The sequence below is a fragment of the Pipistrellus kuhlii genome, unplaced genomic scaffold (assembly GCF_014108245.1).
Source record: "Pipistrellus kuhlii isolate mPipKuh1 unplaced genomic scaffold, mPipKuh1.p scaffold_m20_p_21, whole genome shotgun sequence".
In the NCBI taxonomy this organism is placed as follows: Eukaryota; Metazoa; Chordata; class Mammalia; order Chiroptera; family Vespertilionidae; genus Pipistrellus; species Pipistrellus kuhlii.
The window spans coordinates 8451078-8467216 of NW_023425520.1; the positions used below are offsets into that span (position 1 = coordinate 8451078).

The 16139-nt window shown below is 42.5% G+C and overlaps 1 protein-coding gene and 1 pseudogene across 12 annotated transcripts; one reads left to right on the top strand and one right to left on the bottom strand.

Moving 5' to 3' along the window:
• The first annotated feature begins 3974 nt into the window (after nucleotides 1–3974).
• LOC118726017 (CD209 antigen-like protein C) lies at nucleotides 3975–6986 on the top strand. 12 transcript variants are annotated; one of them, XM_036450366.2, is made up of 8 exons: nucleotides 3980–4180; nucleotides 4268–4345; nucleotides 4448–4561; nucleotides 4812–4871; nucleotides 5152–5217; nucleotides 5469–5620; nucleotides 6046–6158; nucleotides 6522–6984. In XM_036450366.2, exons 1-8 carry the CDS (start codon nucleotides 3997–3999, stop codon nucleotides 6661–6663), a joined length of 909 nt encoding a protein of 302 aa, XP_036306259.2. In that variant the 5' UTR covers nucleotides 3980–3996; the 3' UTR covers nucleotides 6664–6984. The 12 variants fall into 12 exon arrangements, with proteins under 12 accessions (XP_036306262.2, XP_045441906.1, XP_036306259.2 ...); XM_036450371.2 differs by having other exon boundaries at nucleotides 3983–4117; XM_036450368.2 differs by having other exon boundaries at nucleotides 3983–4135; nucleotides 6522–6983.
• Nucleotides 6987–11614: 4628 nt separating this feature from the next.
• On the bottom strand, nucleotides 11615–12682 carry LOC118726018 (annotated as a pseudogene).
• Between the last annotated feature and the right edge of the window lie 3457 nt (nucleotides 12683–16139).

Genomic DNA, 16139 nt, shown 5'->3' on the forward strand with positions numbered 1-16139 from the left:
CAAGCCCATAATATCCAAGAGCCAACTGTAATTTAATAAAACATACCCCTGTTCATTCACTGATATATTCGTGATGTTTTCATGTTTTAATGGCAAAGCTGAGTAGATGTGGCAGAAACTGTATGGCCCACAAGGTCAAAAAATATTTGTTATCTGGTTCTTTTCAGGAAATTTTTGTCAACCCTTGGTTGCATTGTGGGGGAGACAAATAGTAAACAGATAAATTTTAAGCCTGAATATGGGCCCTTCCCTCTCTTTCTTGGACTCCCCAAATACAAGAGGCAATACTACCACCTCTCTCCCACTTTATTTTGAGCTGGTTTGAGTTGGGGGCATAGAGGTGAATGAAAAACAATGTGCTTTCATGGTTTGAACCCAGTTGTAGCGTTTATAAACTGATGGACCATGGGCAGGTGAAGTAATCTTTGAGCCGGTTTGCTCATAGGTACAAGGAGGACACTAATAGCTGTGTTATGGGGATTAACTGAAATCATGTCCAAAAAGCATTCAGCACAAAAGAAGTGCTCGAGGAATGCTGGTGGAATTTCTGTTTCTGGTTAGAATGTAGAAGGACCCAAAGACTCTCACTTCCATGGTGACAAAAAACCAGAGGAAAAAACCAGAGGAAAATCCATGCTTTATATCAGTTAAGATAATGAATGCAAGAAGGCCTGCTACTGGCACAGAAAAAAGACCCCAGAAATTGACCTCTGCCACTATGGTCAATATTTGACAAAGGAAGCAAGAGCAAACAATGGAGTAAAGACAGTTTCTTCTTATGGTGTTGGAAAAATTGGACAGCTACATGCAAAAATAAAATAAAATAAAATAAAATAAAATAAAATAAAATAAAAAATGAAATTAGACCACCAACTTACACCATACACAAGAATAAATGCAAAATGCATTAAAGACAAATGTAAGTTGCAAAACTATAAGAAACCTAGAAGAAAACACAGGCAGTAAAATCTTAGACATCTCATGTACCCTGTTTCCCCAAAAATAAGACAGTGTCTTATATTAATTTTTGCTCCCAAAGATGCACTAGATCTTATTTTCAGGGGATGTCTTATTTTTCCATGTGCTAGGTCTTATTTTTGGAGGATGTCTTATTTTCGGGGAAACACGGTAGCAGAATTTTCACCAATACATCTCCTAAAGCAAGAGAAACAAAGGAAAAAATAAACGAATGAGAATATATCAAAATAAAAAGCTTCTGCACAGCAAAATAAACCATCTTCAATGAAAAGGGAATCCACTGTATGGGGGAACATATTTGCCAATGATACATCTGATAAGGGGTTAATTCCCAACATATACAAAGAACTCATACAACTCAATACTAGAGAGACGAACAACTCAATTTAAAAAATGGGCAAAGGGCCGAAACCGGTTTGGCTCAGTGGATAGAGCTTCAGCCTGCGGACTGAAGGGTCCTGAGTTTGATTCCGCTCAAGGGCATGTACCATGGTTGTGGGCACACCCCCAGTAGGGGCGTGCAAGAGGCAGCTGATTGATGACTCTCAACAATGTTTCTAATTCTTTCTCTCTCCCTTCCTCTCTGTAAAAATAAATAAATAAATAAATAAATAAATAAATAGAAATGGGCAAAGGGCTTGAATAGATGCTTCTCCAAAGAGGACATAGAGATAACCAATAGACATGAAAAAATGCTCAACATCAGTAATCATCAGAGAGATGCAAATCAAAACCCACAATAAGATATCACCTCACACCTGCCAGAATGGCTACTATCAATAAATCAACAACAACAACAACAAAATGCCTTTGAGGATATGGGGAAAAGAGAACCCTAGTACACTGCTGGTGAGAATGCAGACTGGTACAGCTGTTATAGAAAACAGTGTGGAGATTCCTCAAAAAAAAAAAATTATATATGGAACTGCTTTTTGATCTAATAATCCCACTTGTAGGGATATATCCTAAAAATTCCAAAACACCAATTAGAAAGAATATATGCACCCCTATGTTCCTAGCAGCATTAGATCTGGAAACAGCCCTATTGCCCATTAGTAGATTAGTGGATAAAAATAACTTGTGGTACATTTACACGGTGGATCCTACCCAGACATGAATTTCATGCAGCAGAGCGGGCCGCTAGTAGGGGATATAAAAGCCAAATAGCAAAATGGCAGATATAAACCTTTCCTTATCAGTAATAACATTAAATATAAGTGGATTAAACTCTCTAAAAGTAGAGATTGACAGAATGGATAAAAATGACCTAATTATATGCTGTCTATAGAGTATATAGATTTAGATGTGAACAAAATTAATTCCATCTCTGTGTCCAGATTTCATTTCATTTTTAAGTTTCATGCTGTGACCAACCCTTAGCAAGCACATCAAAGCCTTCTAGTTGATGATTATATGTGTTCTTTAAAATGTAGCCATAAAATTTTGCTAGTAATGGCCACAATGGCATGACAACTGAGATAAATATCAACTGATGATAGTGCTGATTTAAGAAATCACCTATCACAAGACCATCAGGTGGTATGGCACTACTGCATTCTTTGTCCCTTTGTCTTGTCAGTCATCAGTACCTGAGTATACCATAAAAAAGCACTGTGACAGGGGTCTAGCAGTAAAGAATAATTTGCACAGACCTCTGAGTTGTCTGCTCTGCTCTAGCCCAATCTCCCCATAAGTAAATAACCCTATAATAAATTGTTATTTCTATGGAGTTGCCTGCTTTGTTTTTTGGTCTGAAGAGAACTTCTCCTTAGAGTAGTCATTACACCTTTACCCCACTATTGGACAAAGAAATTCACTTTAGATTAAAATTAAAGAGTGCCTTGCTGACATGACTCAATGGTTGATCCTGGAGGTCATGGTTCAATTCCCAGTCAGGTCATATGTCCGGGTTGTGGGCTTGATCCCCAGTGTGGGGCATGCAGGAGGCAGCCTATCAATGATTCTCTCATCAGTGATGTTTCTATCTCCCTCTACCTTCCTCTCTGAAATCAATAATAAAAGTATATTTTAAAAATTAAAGATAGTAACATAAAACTGACTTGAACCAGATAGGAAGGCAGGCGTCCATACATAAATAAATTCAAAACTTGGTACACATGGTTTCAAAGTAAATCTCTACAAAATAGTAATTGCAAAGGAGAAAGGGTACCCGCTTCTTGCAGTCGTTAAGCAGGGACTCAGAGGTCCACCTGCCAGGTCTAACTCCCAGCCCATCACTTCCAGGCTGTGTGACCCCAGGCAGTTTCTCTCTGTTTCTGTCCTCAGCTTTAAAGCAGGATAATAACTACCCTTTTCTTTCTTTCTTTTTTTTTTTAAATGTATTTTATTGATTTTTCACAGAGAGGAAGAGAGAGATAGAGAGTTAGAAACATCGATGAGAGAGAATCATCGATCAGCTGCCTCTTGCACACCCTCTACTGCCTCTTGCACACCCTCTACTGGGGATGTGTCCGCAACCAAGGTACATGCTCTTGCCCGGAATTGAACCCAGGACCTTTCAGTCCGCAGGCTGACACTCTATCCACTGAGCCAAACCGATCCTGGCCTAACTACCCTTTTCTATCAGTGCTCCTCAGCCAAAGACCACCAGGGGCACACCTGTGGCTTCTTATTTGTTGCAGCAAGGTAGAATGAATGCACAACACAGGGTTCTGGGGTGTGTGTGCGCTAAGTGCCATTACTGCTGAGTATTTATCATTGCGACCGGAAATTCATAACCATTACTAGTGCACTGTATTAGACTTCACATTACAGTACAAAGCAGGGTAATTGCCCCATTTTACAGCTGAGGAAACTGAGGCTCTGATAAGGTGGGGCCGAAGTTTCCAGAATTATGTGGGGGTTGGAGCAGTGCCTCCTCAAATAGCATGACCTCAAACTTCTGCCACACCCTAAATGATTTATCTCATAGCTGTGTCAGGCATTTCATCCAAATTTTCTGGGAGGAAGTGGGTTTCCCCACATAGTTCCTCATTCTTCTTCCTGAGTTTGGGAGGAATGTCCCCTGGAGGGGTGCCTAGGACAATACATGAGGTTATAAAAACCGAAGTCCAGGGAGGAGCTGGACAGAACAGAGAAGCGAAGAAGATGGCAGAGATGTTTATTCCCAAGGAACCAGGTGAGCCCCCATTATGGGGTAATGGTGGGGAGGGCAGGGCTCCAGGGTCCTGGGGGAGTCCAGGTATGGCCTCCAGCCTGCAAGGAGGGAAGAGGGTCTGGTCTCCATTAGGGCTTTGAAGCTCAGATGAATACATTCTGTCCTGTTCAGAGGAGAGGGAGATATTTCAAGGCCAGAGATCATCTGAGAGAGACCCTTGGCTGTCGAGGAGCTCAAGAAGTTTGCCAGGTACTGGGATGCGTGGTTCAGGAAAGGAGGAAGTACCCGGGGAAAAGGGCAGCTGGGAGGCCACCTCTAGCATGGGTGGGTTGAGGCAGGCTCTGTCCCTAACTCCCAGCTCTGCCCATTCTGTAACAGAGTGTCTAACCCGGGCCCCTCTGCATCTGATACTGGTCCTCTTCTCTTTGGGTCTCTTCATGCTCATGCTGGTCACCCTGATTCAAGGTGAGTTCCGGGCTAGGGGCTGTGAGTGCTGAGCCTCTTGGGGTTTTCCCTCTGGGTTGGTCTTTGCCCTTTTCCACAGCCCTCAAAACCACTAGGGCTGGGATATTTGGACTCTGTCATCTCCGGTGTGATGGTGGGCTGGTTACTACTTCTCTCAAGGGTTAGGTTCTCAGATCTTGAAACCAAAGGTAGCACAGGATCAGAGGTACTGTCGGCACTCAGTTAAGGGAAATTCTCTGTCCTGTTGCAGTCTCCAGGATCCAACAATCTCTGCCAAGAAAGATGGATGACCAGGAGAGCCACAGCCCGGGTGAGGGCTGAAGGCTGGGTTCTGGAATGGGAAGGGCTCTGAGCTGCGTGATGTTGGACGAGTCACTGCTGTGGGGTGGAGGGCAGGCAGGAGTGGGGGGGGGGGAGACCAGACCCCTGTGTGAGGCCCTAGGGGCCAGGATGCCAAGCAAGTCACTGCCGAAGGCTCACACTCTTGTTTGCCTAATGGGCTGTTGCGGTTACCATGAGACGCAGAAATCATGGGCCCTCTGCACCAAACACACAGTAGGTGCTTAATAATTGAAGTCATCTTCTTCCAGTGGCTGTTTTGCAATCAGACCTGGAGGAGATCGTCCATCAGCTGACCAGGATGAATGCCACCCTGAGTAAGGTTCAAGCATAAAGGTCAGGAGGGAGTTGTGGAGTCATTGGTGGGGCTGAGGCTCACCTCCCATGGCTGCCATTCTGAAAATGGCATGGCAGAATGGGATCTTTCTCGTGGGTTTCTTGGAGACTGCGCTGATAGCTGAACAGAGGGGCCTGGCCCTGGGTTTCCCATATCTGATGCCAGTGTTGGGGGCCTGGGAACCTAGCAGCCTGTCTCCCCAGCTATTCCAATCTCATCCCTGCTCCCCAGCTGGCCTGTGCCGTCACTGCCCCTGGAACTGGGACTTCTTCCAGGGAAGCTGCTATTTCTTCTCCAAGGTTCAGAGCCCCTGGAAAGCTTCTGTCTCTGCCTGCAAGGACATGAAGGCCCAGCTGGTGGTCATTAGCAATGCTGAGGAGCAGGTAGGCCAGGCATGGTTCCTGTCTGGAGCTGGGCCAGGCGCCCAGTCAACAAAAAGCCTTCTGCCATCCTCCTCTGCTCTCTAAGAGATGGAGGTTTGGGGGCGATGCAGTCAGAGAAGGCTTCCTGGAGGAGAAACCATGATGGACCTGGGAAGGTCATGTAAAAGGAACCCATGTATGTAAAGAAAGGAAACTCAGAGTAATTTCTCTCTTGACATATAAGTGAACTGAGACATAGTTAATACATTCCCACACATTCACAGCATTAATGCACATGTGAACACATACAACTTAAGTAGGGGATGCAGTCCAGGACCCAGAAAGACTTCGGTGGGAGGCAGGGGACCATGAGAATGTGGGCAGATGTGGGACGGGTGGCCTTCACCAATCTTCCTCTTGATATTTCATCCCTCCCCCACCCCCAGAAATTCCTGAAATCTTGGGATATCAGAAAGAACAAGGACGCCTGGATTGGTCTCAGTGATGAGCACAGTGAAGGGTCCTGGAAATGGGTGGACAACACCTCCTTACATATCAGGTGACTTGCCAGCGACAATGGCCTGGGAGGGGGAGGGTAGGGAAGAGACCTGTACCTAAAGCCAGGGTTGCCCAGACTCTGGGGTTGGAAAGTATCACCCGAGAAAACAGGCTGAGATGCAGAATCCTGAGTGGTGGCATAGGGGGTTTGGTCCTCTAAGTCTTTGTATGGGCACAGGGATTCGTATTTTTATTTTGCTAGCACTGATTGAGGGAGGTGATATTTGAACCCACATTTCTGTCTCTGAATTCACCATCCTTTCTAGCTGGTCCTTAGGAATTTGCTACCAAAAGCCATAGACCAACTGGTCCAAGGGTGGCTCTGGGTCAGGGAGGGAACTCATAGCTTTGATGGTGTTCACAGCTTCTGGAAAGAAGGGGAACCTAACAATGTTGGAGATGAAGACTGTGTGGAACTGTCCGGTGATGGCTGGAATGACAGCTTATGTAATGAAGAACAATTCTGGATCTGCGAGAAGCCCTCAGCTCTGTGCCCAGGCCTCTGAGGGCCACTGTCCCCCCCTCTCACCCCTGCCCCCCATGCATTCTTCAGGACTGGGCAGTTTGGTCATGCCCTCTGCTAGTTCGTCTGTGGTCCCACCCACTTCTGATTTTATTCCTCCTGAACTAAAGTCTTTGAGATCTTGAGATTCTGAGAATCCTTTCTCCCTCCAAAGGCTTAATGCCCCAACTCAGCCCCCATGATATCCTCTTAATAAAGTCACACACTGCATTAAGCCTGCCATTGAACTTACTGTGTTCTTTGCCAATGCTTTAGTTACTACAGTTCTATAAGATGGTTGATTTACACCACGACATTGTCTTCTCTCGATGTTTCTTTCTATTACTGTGCATTTTATTGCCTCGATACAATTCTGAGTCAGTTTGTAATTTTGGTTGGGAATATACATGTGTATGTATATTGTCTGTCTGTCTATTATTCATTCATGAACCAGTTATTTATTCAGGTACCTTTAAAATATTCTTCAGCAAAATTTTATGATTTTCTTCATATGCATTTTGAGAAAACATTATTTCAGGTATGTGCATTCACTTTCAATTGATACTGTAACAAATCACAACAAACTTATTGACATAAGACAATTCAAATTTATTATCTTACAGTTCCAGAAGTCAGTCCCAAAAACGAGCCTCATAATGCTGAAATCAAGGTGTTGACAAGGCTGTGTTTCTTTCCAGAGGTTCCGTTTTCTTGCTTTTTCAGCTCCTGGAGGTGGCCTGCACTACTCGGCTGGTGGCCCCTTCCTCCACCTTCGAAGCCAACAGCGACAGGGATCTTTTTTTCTTTGCACTGCTCAAATACTGACCCTTTGCCTCCTCTTCCACATTTAAGGGACACTTGCTATTATATTTGGGGCCCCTGGATAATTTCATATGACCTTACTATTTTAAGGTCAGTGGATCAGGAACCCTATTTCTATATGGAACCTTCACTCTCATTTTTCCTCGTAGCTAATACATCCACAGGTTCTGGGGATTAGGACATGGGCCTCTTTAAAGGGACATTATTCTGCTCACCATATTGTGTTATTATTGTTGTGCTGAATGGGATACATCTCAATGACAGATGTGAGTTAGGGGACAAGAACCCAACACTCTCTGCTCTTGGCCTAGAAAATTCTGAGGCCTATTCCACATGATTGCCCCAGAGGCCTTTAGGAGCCACCTGCTTAACAATGCCAATTCTTTCTTATGGTGTCCTTGTCTTCCCTGCGTTACTTCCCCACTTCTTTCCTGGTGTTGTCTGAGGATGATACTGTTTGCATTGAAATCCTGCCTTTAGTATCCAGGGGAATTGAAGTAAATTCAGGTTGTTTATGTGATTCATTTTGAATGGTGGGCTAGAACAATGAAAGGATCTGCCTGATGAATGGATTGGCAGAGACTGGATGAACCATGTCATTTCCAGACTGGGATATCTATCTATCTATCTATCTATCTATCTATCTATCTATCAATCATCTATCTATCTATCTATCTATCTATCTATCTATCTATCTATTTTTATGCCCAATTACAGTACCATTGAAGGCAATTTTCTTCTTAAATGCCTCAACTAGTTTCTTTTGATTGTAGTCATCACTGAGCCCTTGGACAATAGTAAGGGTCTTCCTGTGATTTCTCTGTTGAATTCTTGTATGAATATAATCCTCAGGGCTAGCTGGAAGTTCTGGAACAAAAGCAGTAACTTGGGTGTATTGCCCTTACTTGCATCAGCAAAGGGGTTGAAAGAGTGGAGGTTCTGGATTAGCGGACATATGACATGATTCCTTTTCCTTGGTAGAAACGGCTGGCGGAAGGCTACAGCAGAGGGTGTGTGTGTGTGTGTGTGTGTGTGTGTGTGTGTGTGTGTGAAGGAGCAGGCAGAAAGTGAAGGGGGGGGGGGCCTGAAGGGGAAGGTTGCTGAGTTCCCAGCAGTGGCTCAGTAACTGGGGCCCAGATTGGGACATTTAAGAGTGACTAATCATTTCCTTGTACTCTCTTCTCCCCAACCTCCTCCTTAAGTTCTGGAACAACAGCAGTAACTTGCGTGCAAGATAGTGTGGCCACACACTAAACTTGACAAGCTCGGGGAGGCCTGCATGGCAGCCTTACAAACTCAAAGACCTAAAGTAAGCAATAGGATGGCTTTGGTACAGGCAGCCCAGAGACCCTAGAAAAGGTGTCATTGGACAGCCAACCGAGTCAGAGGGAGAGGCATATCCCCTCCTGGTTCTTGAACAAATGAATTTAAATGATAGACTCTGATTGTGCTGTGATAATGCCAACTTATTAAAGCAAGCAATTTATTAAAGAAGAAAGGCAAGTGAATCTATTTCATTTGTAGTGTAGATAGGTATCAGCTAATCTGAGGAGCAAATTGGGTGGGGGTTCAAGGTGTTATATACCCTCCTGAATATAGGTATCAAATTCTCAAGTTCCCTTTTTACTTAAATGAGAAGCACCTTGAGATGGCTGGCTTCTTTGTTAAGGGAGACAAACAAACAAACAAACAAACAACTGCCTTTCCTCCCCTTCAACTTCCCCCAAAAATCAAAAAGGAAGGAACACTTCCAAGTTCTTTTTATGAGGCTAGTGTGATCCTAATTCCAAAACCAGATAAAGACACCACAAAGAAAGAGAACTTCAGGCCAAATGTCCCTGATAAACACAAATGCTAAGATCCTCAACAAAAATATTAGCAAATTGAATCCAGCAATATGTCCAAGTGGGATTTATTTTGGGAATGCAAGGCTGGTACAATATTCATAAGTCAATAAATGTGATACATCACATAAATAAATTAAAAGACAAAAGTCACATGATCATATCAATAAACACAGAGCATTAGACAAAATCCAACACCCATTTAAGAAATTTTTGTTGTTGCCGAAACCATTTTGGCTCGGTGGATAGAGCTTTGGCCTGTGGACTGAAAGGTCCCAGGTTCAATTCCGGTCAAGGGCATGTACCTTGGTTGCGGGCACATCCCCAGTAGAGGGTGTGTAAGAGACAGCTGATCAATGTTTCTCTCTCATTAATGTTTCTAACTCTCTATTCTTCTCTCTTACTCTCTGTAAAAAATCAATAAAATATATTTAAATTTTTTTTCTTTTTTTTTTTCCTTTACACATGTCTTCCCCATTGACTCCCTCCTGTCTGCCTCCACACCCTCTCTCTCCTGGCCATTACCACCCTATTGTTTATGTCCATGGGCTATGCATATATGCATACAAGGTCTTTGGTTGATTACCTCCCATCGACCCATCCTCCCCTGCCTTCCCTCCAAGATTCTGCACTCTGTTCCATGCTTCCATGTCTCTGGGCCCACTCTGTTCATCAGTTTATTTTGTTAGATTTCACATATGAGTGTGATCAGGTGATACTTGTCTTTCTCTGACTGACCTATTTCACTTATCATGATACTTTTAAGGTCCTTCCATTCCATTCTGTCTTAAAGGGCAAGAGATTCTTTTTTATTGCTGCATAGTATTTCATGGTATAAATATATTATACCATGAAATACCACAGCTTTTTTTTTTTAATTGATTTTTTACAGAGAGGAAGGGAGAGAGATAGAGAGCTAGAAAAGTCGATGAGAGAGAAACATCGACCAGCTGCCTCTTGCACACCCCCTACCAGGGATGTGCCCGCAACCAAGGTATATACCCTTGACCGGAATCGAACCCGGGATCTTTCAGTCCACAGACTGACGCTCTACCACTGAGCCAAACCGGTTTTGGCACCACAGCTTTTTATCCACTTATCTACCGATGAGCACTTGAGCTGTTTTCAGATCTTAGCAATTGTACACTGTGCTGTTATGAGGGTACATACATTCTTTCTGATTGGTGTTTTGGGTTTCTTGGGATATATTCCTAGAAGTGGGATCATTGGGTCAAATGGCAGTTCCATATTTCATTTTTTTGAGGAAACTCCAAAAATCATTTCAACAGTGGCTACACCAGTCTTCATTCCCACCAGCAGTATACTACGGTTCCCTTTTCTCCACATCCTGGCCAGCACTTGTCATTCGTTGATTTGTTGATGATAGCTATTCTGACTGGTGTGAGGAGATATCTCATTGTCATTTTAATTTGCATCTCTCTGATGATCAGTGACTTTGAGCATTTTTTTTTTTTTTATACGTTTCTTGGCCATCTATCTGTATGTCCTCTTTGGAGAAGTGTCTATTTAGGTCCTTTACCTTTTTTTTTTTTTTTTTTAAATTGGATTGTCTTCCTTTTGTTAAGTTGTATGAGTTTCTTTTCTTTTTTTTTAATTCTAAGGTCAATTTTTATTTCTACAAAAAAAGGCAATCAAAACAATATAAAACACATGTAGAGGATATTACTCAGTGAGCTTCAAGCGGAGCTTGACTCTGCACAGGCTGTGAGTCCAGAGGAAGGGAAGGCCGTCTTGTTCCTGGGTGGGCCCGGCCGGCTGCTTCAAAGGAAGAGGCCAGCAGGGCATCGGTGACCCCAGACTGGTTCTGGCTTTAGCCGAGTCCTGCCAATTCCAACCCTGCAAAGGGCCAAACTGTGCTGGAGGAGGGCTGAGGTGGGGCTGCTGCACTGAGGAGGTGGAGGTCGGGCTCCGTGGCACGTTCGGATGGAGCTTGCTGACGGGTGAGCGTGGAATTTCAAATGGACATTCTGGCTTTTGCGTTGTCTAGAATGGCCAGCACATCTTCTAAAATGGCTGCAGGGAGGAGCGTAAACCTTTGACCTCAGGAGCCTCTCTGAAGCGAAATTCCTCACAAGTGCAGTGTCCTCTGGCTGGCAGGCCCTCCCTGGGTGGCCACAGGGTCCTCCAAGCAGGCCGGGCCAGGCTAGTGTTCAGTCACACACACAGAAATCAGGGTTGCCATTTAATCAGTGTTATTGTGGTAACATTGGCAAGATTTTTACATAAGAGGTGGGCCTCCTTTTCATAGTTATTTCTTTTTTTTTTGTGGGGGGGGAGGAAAGGGGTGGTTTGCTTGTTTAAAAAAAAAATTTTTTTAAAGTATGCTATAAATTGGAACCAGGATAACTTGAATGAACTCCCACACGCATTGCAACATGGGAGAAGAGAAGCCACCAGACCAGACAGGGCTGCCTCTTCTCCTTTGTGGAGAAGGTGGAGCCTGGTTCTGGGAAAGTGAATGAATGAAAAAGAAACTGAATGCAAGAGAGTGGCATGGGAAGGGCATGGGGAGAAAGGGAACCACAACCTTTTATTTTAAACCTTAAGGTCTAACTGTAAATTGAAGATGTTGGGTAAATTTGGACAAGAAAAGAAACACCATTCCTTTTAGAGTAGACTGAAGCAGTGATTTTTAAAACAAAGAAAGCAGAACTAGAACATCTTAAATTTTTAATCCTTTCTTGGTTACCTAAGACCACTTTTGATTAAGAAAACTGTAGAAAGTTAGTAACTGCCACAAGCAAACGCCAGGTGGTGGCCTGTGTCAATTTCCACAGCGTCCTGCTTTGCGGGGTGTCTGATGCACTGCTCCGGGTCTCTGCTCACATTTGCTGGAATCAATCGTGGCAGATTTTAGTCCACAGGTCGCTTTTCCCCATACTTCTTTGTAAACTCTTCCGCATTCTTACCGAATTTTTTACGGTCCTTAGAGTATTCTTCAGCTCGGTCAGCCCGAAGCGGGTGCTCAGGCTGGGGGTCATTCACCAGTGCTATGAGAGACTGGATTACTTGGTCGGTTTTCGTTGCTGGCTTCCAGTTTTCAGCACTAATTACTGGCAGACAGACCTGTCCCTTTTCATCGATGTTGGGGTGATCTTTGTTTTAAATGTGATCTTCGGTGGTTTGAATGGGTATTCTGCTGGAAAGTTGATTTCGATTCTGAAGGCCCCCTTATCATATGGAGGGTTATCAGGAACAATAAGCCCTTGCCAAGTCAATAAATTAGCTTCATCAACCTGGATGTTACAGAAGTTTTTCATTCCACATTTGCGGATTTCTTCAAGCTCCTTCATCAGCCTCCTGCTGGCCGCCATCTTGGATCTGGTGTTGCTGCCTTCCCAGTCATGAGTTTCTTATATATTTATCAAATGTATCATTGCCAAATATGTTCTCCCATATAGTGGGCTCTCTTTTCTTTTTTGTTGAAGGCAATTTTTTTTTTCTATGCAGAAGCATTTTATTTTGATGTAGTCCATTTGTTTATTTTCTCCTTAGTTTCCTTTACCCTAAGAGATGTATTCATAAACATATTACTACAGGAGATACCTGAAATTTTGCTGCTTGAATCCAGCAATATACTAGTATTAAAAAGATATATTTAAGTCCCCCCCCCCCCCCCATTTTGAGTTTATTTTGTGTATGGTGTAAGTTGGTGATCTAGTTTCATTCTTTTTGGTCCAATTTTCCCAACACCATTTATTGAAGAGACTCTCTTGACTTCATTGTATGCTCTTGCCTGCTTTGTCAAATATTAATTGAGCGTATTGGCTTGGGTTGATTTCTGGGGCCTCTGTTCTGCTCCATTGATCTATATGCCATTCTTGTGCCAGTCTCAGGCTGTTTTGATTATAGTGGTTTTGTAGTATAACTTGATACTTGGTATTGTGATTTCTCCAACTTTGTTCTTCTTTCTGAAGATTGCTGCAGCTATTTGGGGTCTTTTTTGGTTCCATAAAAAAAAATTTGGAGTATTTGTTCTAGCTCTGTGAAATATGCCATTGGTATTTTAATATGGATTGTGTTGAATCTGTAGATTGCCTCCGGTAGTATGGGCATTTAATGATGTTAATTATACCAATCCACTACACCTGGTATATTCTTTCACTTGTTTATATCTTCCTCTATCTATTTTTATTTAAAAATATTTTTATTGATTTCAGAGAGGAAAGGGGAGGGAGAGAGATAGAAACATCAATGATGAGAGAGAATCATTGGTTGGCTGCCTCCTGCATTCCCCACATTAGGGATTGAGCCTACAATTTGGGCATGTGCTCTGGCTGGGAATCGAACCGTGATCTCCAGGTTCATAGGTTGATGCTCAATTACTGAGCCACGCCAGACTGTCTTAACCACTTTCTTCATTGTCCTGTAGTTTTGTGCATACAAGTCTTTTACTTCCTTGGTTAAGTTTATTCCTAAGTATCTTAATTTTTTGTTGCAATGGTAAATGGGATTATTTGTTTAGTTTCTCTCTCTGAAATTTACTATTAGTGTACCAAAAAGCCGTACATTTTGTATCCTGCTACATTGCCAAATTCATTTATTAAATCTAGTAGTTTTTGGTGTAGTCTTTAGGGTTTTCTATGTACAATATCATGTCATCTCTGAATAATGAAAGTTTTACTTTCTCCTTTCCAATTTGGATGCCTTCTATTTCTTCTTCTTGTCTGATTGCTGTGGCTAGGACTTTCAGTGCTATGTTGAATAAGTGTAGTGAAAGCAGACATCCCTGTCTTGTTCCTGTTCTTAGGAGAAATGCTTTTAGATTTTGCCCGTTGAGTATGATGTTCACTGTAGGTGTGTCATATATGGCCTTTATCAAGTTGAGATATGCTCCCTCTATTCCCTCTTTGCTGAGATGTTTTTATCAAAAATGCGTGTTGGATTTTGTTGATCCAACTTTTTCCCATCTATTGATATGATCATGTGATTTTTGTCTTTCAGTTTGTTTATGTGATGTATCACATTTATTGATTTGTGAATATTGTACCAGCCTTGCATTCCTGGAATAAATCCCAATTGATCATGGTGTATGACCTTTTTAATATATTACTAGATGTGGCCAGGACCAGTTTGGCTCAATGGATAGAGCGTCGGCTTGGGGACAGAAGGGTCCCGGGTTCGATTCCGGTCAAGGCCATGTACCTTGGTTGCGGGCATATCCCCAGTAGGGGGTGTGCAAGAGGCAGCTGATCGATGACTCTCTCTCATCGATGTTTCTAACTCTCTATCTCTCTCCCTTCCTCTCTGTATAAAATCAATAAAATATATTAAAAAAATATATATATATATTGCTAGATGTGATTTGCTAATATTTTATTGAGGATTTTAGCATCTATGCTCATCAGGGATATTGGCTTATAATTCTCTACCTTTGTAGTGTCTTTCTCTGGTTTTGGAATTAGGATCATGCTGGCCTCATAAAAAGAACTTGGCAGTGTTCCTTCCTCTTGGACTTTCTGAAATAGTTTGAAGAGTATAGGTGTTTGTTCTTCTTTGAATGTTTGGTAACACTCCCCTGTAAAGCTATGAGGTCCTGGGCTTTTGTTTGCTGGGAATTGCTTCTATTTCATCAGTTATTATTTGCCTATTCAGGTTTTCTGATTCTTTCTGATTCAGTTTTGGGAGATTGTATTTTTCTAGGAATTTGTCCGTTTCATCCACACTGTCCAGCTTGTTGGCATATAATTGTTCATAGTATTTTCTTACAATCCTTTGTATTTCTGTGGTGTCAGTGGTCACTCCTCCACTTTATTTCTGATTTTATTTATTTGGATCCTCTCTCTTTGTTTCTTGATGAGTTTGCCTGATGGTTTATCAATTTTGCTCCTCGTCATTGTGTCTTCCTTCCCAACCTCACTCCAATAAAGCAACTCTGTTACACGGTGGGTTTAAGCTAATCTTATACCCCAGAGGGGGCAGGAGGATGGGCCCTAGGCTTTAATTTTCTTTTAAGGTCAAGGGAGTTTGGCTTCTTTTTTTTATTGGCATTGGCTCTTTTAGAAGATTGTGAACAAAAACCAAATTTCTAATGTGGATTAGCAAGGAAGATATGCAGATTAATATTAGAATATACTGGCAGAACTATAAGGGAACTGTATGCCATTCTGTGCTTTCCAGTAAATAATATTAGCTTATCACGAGGACCATGTCTTTACTAACTTGCTAAGCAGTAGTATAAGAAATTTTATCGCCGGGACCGGTTTGGCTCAGTGGATAGAGCGTCGGCCTGCGGACTGAAAGGTTCCGGGTTCGATTCCGGTCAGGGGCATGTACCTTGGTTGCGGGCACATCCTCAGTGGGGGGTGTGCAAGAGGCAGCTGGTCGATGTTTCTCTCTCATCGACGTTTCTAACTCTCTGTCCCTCTCAATTCCTCTCTGTGTAAAATCAATAAAATATATTAAAAAAAAGAAATTTTATCACTAAATTTATTAGCAATTTCAGATAAAGGTTGTACTGGTTTCAGTAAATCAAATAAAATCATGCACCTTAATTTTTATTTTAGGAGCAATTTCCACTATTTGGCATTAATAATATACCATAAACTTTATTTCAGAGTGGCATCAATATCTTTGCTGTCTTGTGCTTGAAGTTCTGTGACTTTGTGATGTAGTGTTCTGACTTTATGTGTTCCTCTTACTGGGGGTGTTTCTTTCACCATAACTTCAGAGGATCCTGTGAATGACCAGCATGAGAACTGTTCAGGTTATTCAGTGAAGCAGAATGCTGTCCATAAAACAAAACATACACAACTCTAGCTGAAACCGGTTTGGCTCAGTGGATAGAGCATCG